At 40.0% G+C, this 16,318-nt stretch overlaps 1 protein-coding gene across 3 annotated transcripts in view; it reads right to left on the bottom strand.

The window, feature by feature from the left end:
* Positions 1-15,056, bottom strand: part of TUBGCP5 (tubulin gamma complex component 5) — a 28,256-nt gene extending 13,200 nt beyond the window's left edge. Inside the window, exons 1-12 of one of the 3 annotated variants that reach the window (XM_065854739.2) lie at positions 14,762-15,040; positions 11,841-11,894; positions 11,653-11,761; positions 9,463-9,559; positions 8,776-8,886; positions 8,157-8,236; positions 7,465-7,600; positions 6,350-6,467; positions 2,215-2,304; positions 1,572-1,665; positions 1,021-1,267; positions 627-829 (exon numbers count right to left, since the gene is read on the bottom strand). In XM_065854739.2, coding sequence (XP_065710811.1) covers positions 627-829; positions 1,021-1,267; positions 1,572-1,665; positions 2,215-2,304; positions 6,350-6,467; positions 7,465-7,600; positions 8,157-8,236; positions 8,776-8,886; positions 9,463-9,559; positions 11,653-11,761; positions 11,841-11,894; positions 14,762-14,922 — 1,500 coding nt within the window. In that variant the 5' untranslated portion in view covers positions 14,923-15,040. Of the gene's footprint in view, positions 1-626; positions 830-1,020; positions 1,268-1,571; positions 1,666-2,214; positions 2,305-6,349; positions 6,468-7,464; positions 7,601-8,156; positions 8,237-8,775; positions 8,887-9,462; positions 9,560-11,652; positions 11,762-11,840; positions 11,895-14,761 lie in introns of those variants that run through there. The other 2 variants (XM_065854748.2, XM_071813497.1) reach the window with 2 other exon arrangements.
* Between the last annotated feature and the right edge of the window lie 1,262 nt (positions 15,057-16,318).

The raw sequence follows: 16,318 nt of genomic DNA, 5'->3' as shown, positions 1-16,318 counted from the left end.
AATATGGCAAAGCCTAACCTCTCCATTATGCAATTATGGTTTATAAGATATACATAACTACTGTTAAGGATTTTTAAAGATAAAATGTTAAACTAAAAATTAAAGCTCTAGTAGGTTCAATAGAAGCTTGCATTGTGCATGCTTCCCCGTGTTAGACCCAAACAACAGTTTTCATTTTTTTCACTCTTTTGAACAGTAAGGAATAGTCATAAAACACTCTGTGGTTTTATAATGTAGAAAACAGGAAAGCAAAAGGACATTATGACATCTACTATATTTCAGTAATCAAGTTACTGTAAAAATACCAAACCGTACACTTCAGTGTTAACTGAATCATGAAGCTATAGAAACAGAAGGAGGGAAAGCTATTCCAAAGCTCCCTCTTCCATAACAGCCTCCTGGCCTCTCATTTCCCCCAGTCCCACAACCACACTGCTGCCAACCTCCTCATAAATCTGATTTTGTCCAGGCTGAGTGAACTCACGTCAGAAAAAAGTAACTCATCATTGCTATCAAATTCATCTTCATTCCTCAGTAGGCTAATATACTCCATCACCATCAAGAAATTGAAGTTACTAAATATTTCTAGTGTGCCATTCTATTAAGGAAGGAATAATTTCCCCTACCGTTTGCTCAGACGCTTCTCCAACACTGTCATATTCAAGAATAGCTTTGTAGAGAGTATTAAGCAGGTGAGATGCCCGTACAACATTTCTAGTGTCAGGTGGGACTTCAGCCACTCCTGTGCTGAAAACTTTGTGAAGTACCTTCAGCTGTGCCAGTCGAGGAGACAATTTATCTATCACTATTGAAAGTGTGACTGTTTTATCTGGGGAAAAAAAAAAAAAAAAAAACAAACACAAACCCAAAACACAAAAAACCAATAAGATGTTAATGAGGTTTTAAAATGCAGCACATCATCTTGCACAGTTTCAAAATGTATCTGCATAATTTTTTTCATTATTCACTCAAAAATTTCCTCGTGTGCCCCCCTTGTGTAAAATTTCCCTTGCACTGTACCTTTGTTGATTATGCATTTTTCAATTTCAGTAAGTTCTTCTTTAAAGCTAATGAAATATTTATACAAAGCCCACATAAAAGCTTGATAGGTTCTAAAAGGGGCTTCAGTAGTTTTCTTGGGAGTGGAAACTGTTCCATGTATTATACTTTCTGGGCTGTGTCCCATCACTTCATCAATAAACTTCTGTAGTCTAAACACAACTTGACCATACGCTGCTATCTGCTCCAATACAGATCTCAGGCAATTCTAGGAACAAAAAAATACTTTTTAGAATAATCTAATATTTTTTTTTATTTTATAAAGCCTAGAAATTAAATCATAATATATTTCTATCAATTAAAATATAACAAAATTCTGCCATCTCTACTGCTTCATCACATTCTCAGATATAGGAATAGCCCATTCATTTTTATTAAATCAGATGTTCTTAGTTTAGTCAGAATACAACTGTGGAAATGTGATTTTTCTACAAGCAGTTTAATATCCTGTTCCCCAAAATTACATCTTCCTAATGACAGATATATTCAGCTGAGATTCAGAAACTACTTACATGGGTTAAATGAGTTACAATGATATCATTCCGCACAGCCACTTTTCCGTCATTCAGCTGAAATATAAAAAGCTTTTTCACTCCTGAAAGTAACCTTGAAAAAGAAACAAAAACAGCAGTAATTTTCCCCTTAATGGCCTCACAATTATATAATTAATAAAAGAACTAGCTCTCCCTTGTCTAAAAGTTTCTTTTCTTCAAATAAAAGGGGACCACAGATCAACTACGATGCTATTGGTACTGTAAGTTGTTGCTAGAATAAGAACAATAAAACACTGGTATCAAGTAATCAATCATCTTTTAAAGTTCCTTTCCAGTTGAGATAATTTCCAGCTATAGGATGACTCAAATCTATTTTCGAAAATTGTACACTATTAAAAAATCCATAGAGGCAGGATAAGAACAAGTTGATTCCTCTTAACAGTTAGACTTGAATCAATGAATACAAGAAGTACCAAGCTACTTTCTTCTTTACGAATGTGAATGGTAAACACATACAAGCAGAATCTTTATTGTCAGCAAAGGTGCAAGCTAAAAGCTCAGTAATAATTCTTTCTTGAGACAAAACTGTGAAGATAAATTTCTCATTTCCTTGAGAGAAATGCTAAAAGTTAAAACGCAAGCTTTGTGATGTTGCTCTTACCAAAGTGTTTCCCTTATAAGTTGAGTTTCAGTGACGAGTGTTCTCTCTTCTGGCACATATAAAGGATCACTCGTGTACAAATGGTGATCCCTTATAAAAAGGAAATGAAAACAATTTAATGGCTGAAATACCAGCTGAATCACCTGAAAGTAAGAATGAAGCAATAATCTTAAGGCTCAGTTTTGTTTTAATTATATCAGATTAGACTCAATGCTTACAGGCATTTTAAGTATACAAATGAAAGCAGAGTTTGTTTTCATATTGTTAAGCAAAATACTATGGAAAGCACTAAAATATCATCTAATCATATACAGCAAGACAAGCAATTAAGTAGCAGATAAGTGAAGTACTGAATCTGCATTATTTTGATTTTCGTGGGTTTTTGTTTTGGTTGTTTTTTTAAATTCTTCATCCTTGATTTTTTTTATTTCTCACTCAAAAAATTTATAGTTAGTTTCTGTTAAAAATATTAAAGTAAAAAGTAAAATATTAGTTTCCCTAAACCATGTAAGAAAATTCACACTTTAGTCCAAAGGTTTACTTAAGAAATGGTGGAGTTGCTCTTTACGTGAGAGCGCAACTACAATGTATTGAGTACTGTCCAGGCATGGATGAGGAGCGAGTTTAGAGTCTGTGGGTGAGAATTAAGGGGCAGGCTGGCAGGGGTGATACTGTTGTGGGTGTTTATCACGGGCCAGCAGATCAGGGTGAGGAAGTTGATGAGGCCTTCTACAGACAGCAGAGAGCATCCTCACAGTCACAGGCCTTGGTTGTTGTGGGAGATTTTAACCTCCCTGATGTTTGCTGGCAGGACTACTCAGCCAGCCAGCCACAGTCCAGGAGGTTCCTCCAGTGCCTTGACGATAACTTTCTGATGCAAAGGGTGGATGAGCCGATTAGGAGAGGTGCACTGCTGGACCTCATCCTCACTAACAAGGAGGGTCTGGCTGAAGTGGGAAAAGGTTAAGGGCTGCCTTCGAACCAGTGATCACGAAACAGTGGATTTCAGGACCTCATGTAGCAGGAACAAGACAGCAAGCAGAATTGCAACCCGGGACTTCAGCAGGGCAAACTTCAGCCTTTTCAAACAACTGCTAAGGGAAATCCCATGGGTAAGGCTGCTCGAAGGTAAAGGGGCCCAAGATAGTTGGTTAGTGTTCAGGGACTGTTTCTACCAAGCTCAAGATCAGAGCATCCCGACACATAGGAGGTCAAGGAAGGGAGCGAGGAGACCTGCGTGGTTAAACAGGAAACTGCTAGGTAAACTCAAGTGGAAAAGGAGAGTTTAGGGATCATGGAAGGAGGGTCTGGCCACTTGAGAAGAATATAAGGCTGCTGTCAGAGGGTGTAGGGAGGCAACTAGGAAAGTTAAGGCCTCCTTCGAAATTAAACCTGGTGAGAGGGGTCAAGGACAACAGAAAGACCTTTTTCAAATACATGGCAGACACAACACTAGAGGTGATGTAGGCCCACTGTTGAATGAGGTGGGTACCCTGGTGACAGAAGATACAGAGAAAGCAGAGTTACTGAAGGCCGCCTTTCTCTCTGTCTACTCTGCCGGAAGCTGTCCTGAGGAGCCCCGTACCCCTGAGGACCCAAAGGAAGGCAGGACAATGCCTCAGTTGATGAGGACTGGGTTAGGGAGCAATTAAGCAATCTGGATATTGATAAATCCATGGGTCCAGAAGGGATGCACACACGGGTGCTGAGGGAGCTGGCTGAGGTCATTGCTGGACCACTCTCCATCATCTTTCCCAAGTCTTGGGAAATGGGAGAGGTGCCTGAGGGCTGGAGGAAAGCAAATGTCACTCCAGTCTTCAAAAAGGGCAAGAAGGAGGATCCAGGTAACTATAGACCTGTCAGCCTCACCTCCATCCCTGGGAAACTGATGGAACAACTTATCCCTGGTGCCATCTCAAGGCATATCAAGGATATGCCAAGGTCATTAGGGGCAGACAACATGGCTTCACCAAGGGGAAGTCATGCTTCACCAACCTCATAGCCTTTTATGAGGACATAACGAGGTGGATGGATGATGGTAGAGTGGTGGATGTGGTCTATCTTGACTTCAGTAAAGCATTTGACACAGTCTCCCACAGCATCCTGACAGCTAAACTGAGGGAGTGTGGTCTGGATGATCGGGTAGTGAGGTGGACTGCGAACTGGCTGAAGGAAAGAAGCCAGAGAGTCATGGTCAATGGGGCAGAGTCCAGTTGGAGGTCTGTATCTAGTGGAGTGCCTCAAGGGTTAGTACTGGGACCAGTACTATTCAATATATTCATCAATGACTTGGACGAGGGAATGGAGTGCACTGTCAGCAAGTTTGCTGATGACACAGAGCTGGGAGGAGCGGCTGACACGCCAAAAGGCTGTGCTGCCATCCAGCGAGACCTGGACAGACTGGAGAGTTGGGCAGGGGAAAATTTAATGAAATATAACAAGGGCAAGTGTAGAATCTTGCATCTGGGCAGGAACAACCCCAGGTTCCAGTATAAGTTGGGGAACCACCTGTTGCAGAGCAGTGTAGGGGAAAGGGACCTGGGGGTCCTGGTGGACAGCAGGATGACCATGAGCCTTGATGACTGTGCCCTTGTGGCCAGGAAGGCCAACGGCATCCTGGGGTGTATTAGAAGGGGGGTGGTTATTAGGTCCAGAGAGGTTCTCTTCCCCCTCTACTCCGCCCTGGCGAGACCACACCTGAAATATTGTGTCCAATTCTGGGCCCCTCAGTTCAAGAAGGACAGGGAACTGCTGGAGAGTGTCCTGCGCAGAGCCACAAAGATGATTAAGGGAGATGCTTCACTCCCTTATGAGGAAAGGCTGAGGGAGCTGGGTCTAGTTTGGAGGAGACTGAGGGGTGACCTTATTAATGTTTACAAATATATAAAGGGTGAGTGTCAGGAGGATGGAGCCAGTCTCTTCTCAGTGACAACCAGTGGTAGGACAAGGGGTAATGGGTTTAAAGTGGAACACAAGAGGTTCCACTAAAATTTGAGAAGAAACTTCATCTCAGTGAGGGTGACAGAACACTGGAACAGGCTGCCCAGGGGGGTTGTGGAGTCTCCTCTGGAGACATTCAAAACCTACATGGATGCCTTCTTGTGTAACCTCATCTAAGTGTTCCTGCTCCGTGACGGGGATTGAACTAGATGATCCTCCGAGGTCCCTTCCAATCCCTAACATTCTGTGATTCTGTGAAATGGAAACTTTTGCAGCCACCTAACAACGTCCTCTTATGATGCTGTGTTATGCAATTCTTTATAAGCCTTCCACAGTATTTTTTCGTATTTTAGAGAAATACAGAATGATTATATATATTTGCAGTATTTTGACTCATTAATGTCATCAGTGGCAAAATTTATGTAATCATGCTCAAAATTCAAAAATCCAAATTAAGCAATACTGATTATATATCATGTCTGTAACATACATCTGCTGAAAATATTGCAACAGAAACAGCATTGTTTTGTTGATGCTACTGATTTCCTAATCTTCACTGTAAATTTTAGTTCACAAGTGGCTAGATAACCAACTGACAGTAAAATTCATTCAATTAAGAAACCAAAGATAAATCTAATTATCTGTATTACTGCAGTATTGACACATCAGAAATTGGGACAGAGGGAAGAATCAGGTTTTTTTTTTTTTCTTAATTGAATTTCCTTCTCATTTTCTTTCCAAAACCACAGCAGATCATGACGATATACTGCTTTATGTTCTCTCCTCACACAAAATCTGTGTTTAAGACTCACTTTTTAAGTGAGGCACTAAAACCAAACAAGAAGTTAAAATTTAGGGAATTCTTCATTCCAAGCCAACTTACAACCCACCTGTCTTAGTCCCTCAGAGACCTTCATAAGGGTCAACCCAAACAAAATGCAACATTAAGATCTGTTTCTTTGAAAAAGGAAAAGTCTCTGATATGACAAATGTAATAAAAACTAAATAAAAGGAAAAATAATATATTAATAGAAAAAACATCTTGTTTGGTCATCTTATTTGTACCCTTTTAATTATGTTTTTAACTAAATCAGTAGTAACTATATTGTCTTTATGTTTCCACAGTAAAGATGTTTAACAAAGTTATTATTTAGCATTATACGCCAATAAGAACTATGCGTTATTGTTTTCTTACCAGACTGCAGCTAGGTTGGAATGCAAGTGTAAACTATGTGAGAAGCGAGGAGCTCTTCCTGTCCAGTACTGAGGAACAACGTGCTGCTCCAGCCAGCTGCGGGCATCAGGTTCACCCACTGTGAAAACACGTGACAGTCAGTGAGGTATTTTTATTTATTCATGAAATGCTTATAAAACATAGGAAAAAGTTGTTAATAAGCCTATCTGAGCCACCTCAGAATCATAAGTCTTTTTAAAAAGTTACAATTTACAACTATTTACACTTTACTGCACTCACATATATGGTACCATCATGCGTAACACATAGAGATGCCTCATTAAAAATTGCAGAAGTCCTAAAAAATAAACCTGAAGATTTGTGTAGTTTCCAGTTCTTTCTCAGGCAACTCTCAAGTGGTGTATACAAAATCAAGTTGACTTAAAAAATAAACTGACAAATATCACCAACTTTGTCACTGTGTTCCTTTTTGCCATGCATTTAGTACATTACTTATTTTTTTTTCTTAAATGTGATTATCAAGAGAACTTTACCTAGTCCCAGTTAGATAAATACTTGCTTACGCAAGATATGACTATTTGCAGTCTTCTTATACAAGGTATCTTGTATCCTACAATATTCTATGCAAAAATTTACACCTATAGTTAATACTCCCTGAAGCTATTCAAGGGTGAGCCACTAGTGTTTTAATTACTTAATTTTTTTTTTTTTCAAAAATACTTCACACCCAGAACTGAGTCAACTGCTTTTGTTGTCCACCAAATTTTGTTTCAGCATTCTGATTCTTAATAATAAAAAATTACATTACATCCACACAACTACATGCCACATTTACAGTATAAGTTTTCATTGCCGTACTGGAATGTGCCTTGTATATTTTCAAAGAAATATACACAATTCTTCTCCATCAGCAACACCAGAAATCGGATCAAACCTTCCATACCACTGTTTTATGGTTAAAAATGAAAAAAGCAGTAGTGAAGAATAAGGTGTACCTTAAAACTACAATTACAGGTCTAAAACACAATACCTCTCTCAAGAATTATAAACAAAGCTGCATTAGCTTTCCAAATTCGATTATTTAAGACTGTATCAGAATTATAGCTTATTCTAACCTTTCCAGGAAACATTAGATACCGTCTTCTTATTCGGATCTTGGTCTTCTAAAGGTGTCCTGTCTACTTGAATTCCCGAGTCCTCCCTGCTCAAAGGCTGAGTGTCTTCCTCCTCTTCGCTTTCTCCAGACCAATCCTATTGAGCGCAACAAAACCCAGTACACTTCAATACACCAGAGCAGACAGATCCATATTCCCTTCCTATTCAAGCCAAACATAAACTATACTCTTCTTTCTTCCACTATAAAGTAAATTCAGGACACTAAGACTAACATGACTGTCTACCAGAGACTAGTTTAAGTTCTACATAACATTAATAACTGGACAAGATCACAGAACTACAGCAAGTTCTGATTAGGAGCAGGCAGGGGTCAGCAGAAGGAGCCAGTTTAGTTGCAGGACTAAGTCAAAAGATGGTGTAAACCAAAAGCATTTGTATTACTGCTACTCTACTTGGGTCTATATGTATTTCACAGCATTATATAAGAAGCAAAGTATTAGGGAATCCTGAGAGAATCAATTTACAAAGCATACAAACTAGGACAACTCAAGCAGTTCTCTAACATACTTCAAAACGGCTTATACAGTCTGGTTTTTTTGGGGGGCTTGTTTGTTTTGTTTTGGCTTTTTGTGTGTGTGGTTTGTTTTGGTGGTTGGTGGTTTGGTTTGGTTTACCTCAAGAAATTACTTACTGGTGTATCTACGCCTGGACCAAAATAAATTTCTTCTCCTTCCATCAGATACTTTCCCCAGTCAAATTCTTCTTCATTTTCTAAGAGAAGTATAAATATAAAAATAGTAAATATCACATAACTCTGACTTTTGTTTCCTCTAAAAACACTTCCAAAGTTACCTTGTTACTCTAAAACTAAACCAAAAAGCATTCCTTTTCACTTAAGGTTACACCACTGTTCCTTTAACAGTATGACATGTAAATTGCAACTTATCAACTGTGTATACTCCTCATTTATTAATTCTCAATTTTTTTGCTTCTACACTCAAAATGTGCAACACAGCGTGCTGTCAGTACACTTATCTGTATTATGTTACAGCACCCTACACTTCAATCCTGGAAAAACATGCAAGAATGCAACATATCACTTAGTGTGACTAATCCCATTTAGCTTCGTGGAAACATTCTAAATGTATAATTTACATATGCACAAGGATCTTGGACTGTAAACAACATAAAGCAACAATGGTCTTACTCTCTGAAAATGACACCACATATCCATGATGTGATGTGTAATACTTTAAAAATAACAATCACACTTACAATATATTATATCTTAAACATGAAGCTTACTCAACTGTAATTAGTGTTGTTTGAGATAACCTCTTCATATTCACATTCCTGGAATGGGCTGAAAGTGCATTCAAAACACCGCCGAGGGAATGTGCAGAGATCATTCAAAAAGGAATCTTAAGATGCAAGATTTTCTTTAGGTTAGTCTGAAATGTTCTTCTTTCAGTCTATGATACAACACTGTAAACAAATGGGGGATGGTATCCACTCAAATTTAAGCACAAGCCTCGTTTTTAGGCACGGAGTGAAACAGTCCTACTTTAGAAAGCAGGCAGCTGGGACCTCCTTCTGGAAACCTTCAAAGGTATCTCCCTTTCCTCAGCTAAACAAGGAACACAGGAATTTACATCACCAAAGCTGTTTCAACAGATCTCCTACTGAGGCGCAAGACAGAGACTGGGGACAGAAACCCCTTGTCTGTCTTTGAGCATGTAAGCATGGCTGAACAGGTGGAGAACATTTAGTGATAGTGGCACAAGTAAAAAGAGCTCCCAAGGTACTTTGGTGGCTGGAAAACTTAATTAGGCCATATAACATAAACAGGGGTAGGAAAGATTCATGGGTTATTTAAATGTATAAATCAAAAAGACCTTGAAGGAGATAATAAAATGGAGAGGAAAAATGTCCTTCTCATCAGACTGCATTAACGGATTGTATCTTTCATCAGCAATATAAACATCTTGTAAACTTACCCACTTCTTTGACTCTTGGTTTTTCCACATAGGTGGTGTTGGATGGAGAATCAGACAAACACAACAGAAGAGACAGTATGGAATAGTGTGTATCTGTCTTTAAAACATATTTAAAAAAAAAAAGCAAGTCAGTAAGTGATCAAAGAGATTTTGGTTAGGAACAAACTCAGCCTGTTATCTGTGGGAATGCTCCCTGTTAGCTGCCATTCTCCAGTTCTGAATTACAAAAATAAGATCTGTAACATGATATTTAATTTTTTGCATTCTCTTTTGCCTACTAATTAGTCAATGAATACACAAATACTTCAAAAGTTGCTACAGCATAAGCTGCCTCTTACTGAACTGATAATCAGAGAATATGGAAAAGAGATAAGAGGAACCCTGAAGTACTGTGGAAATAAGAAGTTACCAGACGACAAGGGATAACAGACAGCTGCATTAACATGGATGAGGTGGAACACCACCAGTAAAGGGCCTGCAGGAAGCCAAACTTTAGGTTCCCTCATTCATATGGTTGATTCTTTCAAATAGAGGCTAAAATGAAGTTACCTAAAGCACTTTCTAAAATCACTACACTTTAATATCATTACCTTCCCTCATCTGAAAATCTACACAAAGCATTAAAGATGCACCTTTCACTCAAATATTGCACAAATGCAGTTGTGAAACAGATGCCTTCAATCAGGTTAGAATACTGTGCCAATACTGGTATGCTGCAGAGATTTGTGTTATGCTCTATTCCCTAATACTTGCTTACAGCACAACCATTTCTTATTAAAGAGAAATTTTTCTTCCGCCTGATTCTAACTTTCCAAAGCTCTTCAGCAGACTGTTTCATATCTAGACACATAGAGATTCTGCTATCTACATTCTATATACTTTGACACATAAATACACACACTTATGAAGCGATTTCAGAATGAGATCCACTTGTATTAACAAAAATAATAAAAATTCTGATATACCAGCATCATACTCATCTAGTACAGACGGAATATAATACATCCGTACTTAACATTACTGACTCTGCAAGAGTTTGACAGAGAATGACAGTAGGTCATTGCCAGAATCACATATGTGAGCTGGTATTTCACTTACCAGTCATAAAACTGATAAATACTCAATCTTCCTAGTTACATGCCACTGCTAAAAACAAAATGCAGTTTAACTTCCCAAATATGCGATATGACCTACCTCCAGCTAAACCCCACTTGCATTTTCAAAAGGGGGAAAAAAAGAGAAGAAAAAAAAAAAAAGGGTTCTTTCAAATCTTAGGATACTTGCAATATTCAGATATTAAGTACTTGATGGGGCTTTTTTTTGGTTGGTTGGTTTTCCTTTTATTCAACTCTCAAAACAAGCACAACTAAAGGTACTTTAAAAAAAAATCTACAGAGTATAATAACTGAAGATTTGCATAACCTATTGAGGGTTCCATGGATTTCCCCACAAATTAGAGGAAACATAGAACTGCACAAAGAAAGGTAAAGGTCAGTTCAATGAGAAGTAAAATCAGACTATGATCCAGAACACAGGTCTATTAAAGAATATAATTATATGGAACACCACCTCTTAAATCACAAGCTTAAATTTCCCAATAGCAGGAACTTTCAGTTTTCAAATATCAAATTCATTATTAAAGTACCACACTGGAAGGTGTCTAAGTGTGACAAATTTTGCCATATCCACCCAGTCCATATCCTTAAATGATTTGATACAAAGTGTATCAAAGCTGAAACATACACAATCTCAATAAGGAAGCTATAGGGCAGGAAGACTGCCTGTGGAAATACTGAAGTCAAAATAACCAGATGCATTACTTAAGGTAAAAAAAAAATGGGTAAAGAGTAAGAACTGCTCAGTTCACAATTGTTTTAGGACAGGAATCTAGATTCTAGCTACCACATTTGTAAAATGTTGCCCATAAAACATCTGCTCTACAACAAAAAGTTGTCCTTTAAGTCATGAAACTGCACACGCTGAAACCCTGACAAGACAATAAACACATTCCTAAAAGAAAAGGGGAAACTAAAGAATACAACCCTGAAAATCCACAACATGAACAGCAACTGGAAATCCCACTGCTAAGTCATCTGAAATTTCTGACACAACATTCCAATTAAAGCCTTCATCATCAGTATAAACGCAAGACTGCTGGAAAAAAGAATAAGGAGATTGCAACATACATACCTTCGTTTCTTCAATACTTGGGAGTGGTGAGTTCAGAAATTTTTCTGTTAGTCTTTTCCAGCTCGCAGCTTTTCCAAGGTCAGAATGAACTATCAATTTTTCATGTATTCTAATAACAAAAATAGCATCAAAAATATTCCCAGAAAAAGTTAACTAATCCATTATTAATCCACAAGCATAAAACTTACCCTTCTATCGTCCTCTCTACTTTGTGGCTGTTCACATCAAGAAAACGGTGAAATCTGTGTAAGAAATCTGTGTTAGAATATGCTGAAAAAGGAAGCTTAACTAAGGAAGAAAATAAAGCTGACTTACATATACAACATTATTAGTTTAACAATGTATGGTTAATTCAGCAACAGCATTAACCATCAAAATTTAATCTCAGTGTCTCATAGCTCAAGAAGGATTAACTACAATTGACCTTAAAGATGCAAAAATGGAACGTAGGTTACATTTAACCAGCACTTCCAGCTGAATGGAAAATTACTACTGTATCAGCAAACTAAGTAAATAAAGTATGCTGTCACTTAAGTCAAGCAGAACAAGGAGATCAAGAACTGTGTTGTCGAAGGTACAAAAATTATCTGGGACTTGCAACACAAGCATAGGCATAACAAACACCCACATGGGGAGGCCTCTAAACCCAAACGAAGATCCGGTATAAATGGTAAAGGAAAGTGCCTTAAAGAAGAGAGAGTTTTATCAAAATAAAGATATACCACCAAAGGTAGCATGTATAGGGACAAAATAAGAACTTGTGAAACGTCAGATGGACTTTGCAGAAGAAATTAGAACATGAATAGGGAATGGGATGTGACAGCAGTGAGCTCTATATGAAGGTCCCCAAACTCAACGCAATATTTTGCCTCAGCTTCCAGCAACGACTGTATGGAAAGCAGGGGTAAAACTCTGATGACCACAGAAAGAAAGGAAAAATACTGGATCTGAATCAGGAGCAAAACTTAAGCTAAAAAGACTGAATTTGGAAAGACAATCTATAATCACTGCAATATCAAACTAATGAACTAGAAAAGGAAACTGTAAGGCAGATACTTTTAATAAGTATCACTGGAGGATAAAGATATGCCCATATTAAAGAAAAATTTAAAGTTACTTTGTTAACTACAGAACCATTAGTCTGGTTTCAGCTGTGTGTAAGGCTTTAGAATAACACACAAGAAAATGTAACATTAACCAGGTATCTGACATTTAGGTTAAGAAAACATAGCTTATCTCATTTATTACAGCACCTTAGCTTACTTAGAAAATCATTAGTTCAAATGGAAAACAGTGGTAAGTACCAGAACTGGGAGACTGAGAATAACAGTCTGGAAAGACAACAACAAAAACAAAGAATCTGCACTGAAAAGAAAAATTAAGCTGAAGGGAAGTTATTAGTGAATTTCCTTTAGTCTATTACTTAAAGTTTTAATTTACAACTCTGAGACATACACAGGAAAAAAAAGCATCAATTTTTTTCAGGCAAGCTGGGAACATCATGAATAAAAGAGGACTAGTGTGCTGCATGGAAAGAAACAGATGAACCTGAGAACTACAGCATAGAAACACCATCAAATCCAACAACACAAACCACAAATTTCACAAACTTGAAACTAAAGAGATTCTGCTACAAAGTAAGGTCTCATGGTTTGGAAATATGATATCAGTAAATCTCAGGCTCCTGTTGTGCACACATTTTTTTAGAGATGTCTGACATGAAACCCTTCCTTTTCTCAACCTTCCCTGTCGAAACAGTTTGTCAACAACTCTGTATCACCCCCTCTGTTCTCCTGATATGTTATTTAAAAAACAAACAAACAACAACCCAACAATTCCCAAATCTAAAAGAACACACAGCTACACAAGCTACTGGATCCCAGAAACAGAGGGACAGATGTCACAAGAGGAGATGGAAGACAGGGCACATTTACCTGGCTCAGGAAACCCTGCTACCATTACCAGTCCTCAGACTCAGAATAATGACTGCTACAAACACCTGTTTTGATGGAGCTACGAAACCAATAAACACAATCCTGTGGCGCATTACACAAAATACTTCTGGTAAATACAGGGTGTTTCAAACACATGGACCCAATTTCAAATTGAAATTACTTTGAAATTGGGTCCATCTTTTCGAAACACCTTGTATAAAGAACACATGGGACAGCACTTAAAAATACCATATTCCTACATTCCAAATGAATACAACTGGCCTCCTCAAAATTCAGCAGAGTAGAACTTGTCAAAACACCAGCTGCAGGTCATATCCAGCTCTCTCAAACATCAGACTCGCTGTTGCTGTTGATCAACTGTTTGGTTATTAAAACAGTTTTATTTGAGCCTATTAGTAGTTAGGATTCACAGCCTGACTTGATGCAATTATGCTATTGCACATCCCCAAAGATGGATTTAAACAGTGTACTTATTATAAGTATTGATTTTATAGGGATTAGGTACTTGCTGCATGAAGTTAAGCAAGTACATAAAGCTCTGAAGAGGCAGTCGTCAGTGATAGTATGGGAAACTGAAAATAGATCATGCAAAAATTGGCAACAGACACTGAAATGATAACTGTGATAACTGAAAATACAGCATGTGAAACTTCAGAAAGGACCCCTCAGATGGCAGTGTAATAGAATTAAAGGGTTACAGATGCATCACGGGTCAATAAAGACCATGCTTATGACATGCTCAAATAACATCGAACACATTATCTTCTGCAGACTGACAAGCTCTCATAAAAGCAGCACAGCGCTCTTGGTCAGAAGCTTCATCTTGATTTCGTGACGATTGCTTCTTTACTTCCCTCCAACAAACAACATTTCGGGTGGCTAAATGAAGACGTGAAAAAGCACCATTTTCTACACATCAGGCGAAAAGCCCTAGAAGGCCGGTAATTAAAGCTGACTGACTAATAACCCCTGGCCCTCTGCCTCGCAAACGGTCCCAATGTTCCCGCAGGCCCCCTGCACGGCAGGTACGACAGGACACGGGCCCGTCTCACACCCCAGCAGCCACAAGGCACCTCCCTGCTGCTGACGGACACCGCAGGGCTGGAGCTTCCTCCCCGAGGCGTAAAGGGGGGTGGAGGGGAGTGGGCACTGACCTGAAATTGGACCACGCGAAGTTGAGCGCCGTCTGGAAGCGGCCGCCGCCCAGCTCCTCTTCAGGAAGGCCGGTCACGCTGCGCACCAGCGCGCGGACGGCCCGGTCCTGCTCCTGCTCGAAGCGGCTGCGGTGGCCGGGGGAGGCCAGCGGCGCCGCCATGGCCGCGGCGACCGAGGAGGAGAGGAGTGGGGGGGGTGGGGATAGGGAGTTGAAGGAGGCGACGACACCTCCGGGTGGCGCCACCGACCCTCCGCTCACAGCGCCGGCAGTCAGCACGTCTCGCGAGAGCCGCCCTCCCGCCACCGGGGATTTCGGAGGGGGGAGGTGGGCAGGGCGCATGCGCGGGGCGGAAAAAGGACAGTGGTGCTACCGTTGCCGCCTGCTCGGCTTGAGGGTCTGGGAGGGGCTTAGTGCCGCATGGGCTGGCAGAGCACTCCAAAATCACTTTTGTAGCATCTTCCCTTCGCGGAAATGTCACTTGTATTTAGAAGCGGGGGGTAGACTTTTTAGCGGGGCCCGTGGCGATAAGACAAGGGGAGATGGTTTTGAACTAAAGGAAGGGACATTCAAACCAGACACAGGAAGAAATTTTTTACAGTGAGGGTGGTGAAACACTGGCCCAGGTTGCCCAGAGAGGTGGTGGATGTCCCATCCCTGGAGACATTCCAGGCCAGGCTGGACGGGGCTCTGAGCAACCTGATCTAGTTGAAGATGTCCCTGCTCATTGCAGGGGGTTGGACTAGGTAACCGTTGAAGATCCCTTCTAACCCAAAACAGTTTGATTCTGTGATAAAGGCATGGTCACTATGAGTGAGAAATCAGCCACCTGTAGCCATCTAAATGAGGAACTGGGGCTGGCTCTGCATTGCAGAACTCGTCTCAGCAAACCCAAATGCAGCGTGTCTCCTGAGGCTGAGCGGGATCTGAAGTCGGTGAGGGTCGGACGCTCCATCACTCGGGCTTTCCCAAGGGCTCTGCGCTCTAGGTCACACCAGCCACCTTGTGAGCCTTTCACTTGTGCTTCTTTAGTGCGTGTTATTTAAGAGACATCATCGCAGCCTCTTGCTGAGACCAGCCAGCAGCAACAGGCCCGGCTGCCAGCAGGCTCTTCTGAGGCCACCGGGTTCCTCCTCCCTACCTGAACCTCTGCACGTGCACAGTTGGATAGACCACCATTGGGGCATATTTGGTACAGAGGACACGAGCATGAAAATCAGGAGTGGAATAAGGAACCAGTTTTGTCCTAGTCCTATGTCAGATATTTGCTGAGCAGTTTAAAATGCTTTTGTCCCTCCATATGGTTTAATAGGGCTACAAGGACAACAGCCTGGCCATGACCTTCCTTCTAGAAAGAAACTAACCAAATCAGTGGGAAGTGTTATTATTGACCAATTCCTGTAACAGTCCCTGCTTTGCTGCAGTTGTCCTGTCCCTTGTCGCTTGATCTCATCAACAAATGTTGGACTGTATCCTCCCTGCCATTTTTTTTATTCCTCTTCTCCATTAAAACATTTATATTGGCACAACAAAAGGAGTAGCCAATGAATCAGGAGGA

This window comes from Patagioenas fasciata, chromosome 1, assembly GCF_037038585.1.
Source record: "Patagioenas fasciata isolate bPatFas1 chromosome 1, bPatFas1.hap1, whole genome shotgun sequence".
Lineage (NCBI taxonomy): Eukaryota > Metazoa > Chordata > Aves > Columbiformes > Columbidae > Patagioenas > Patagioenas fasciata.
This window is presented reverse-complemented; position numbering and strand designations above follow the sequence as displayed.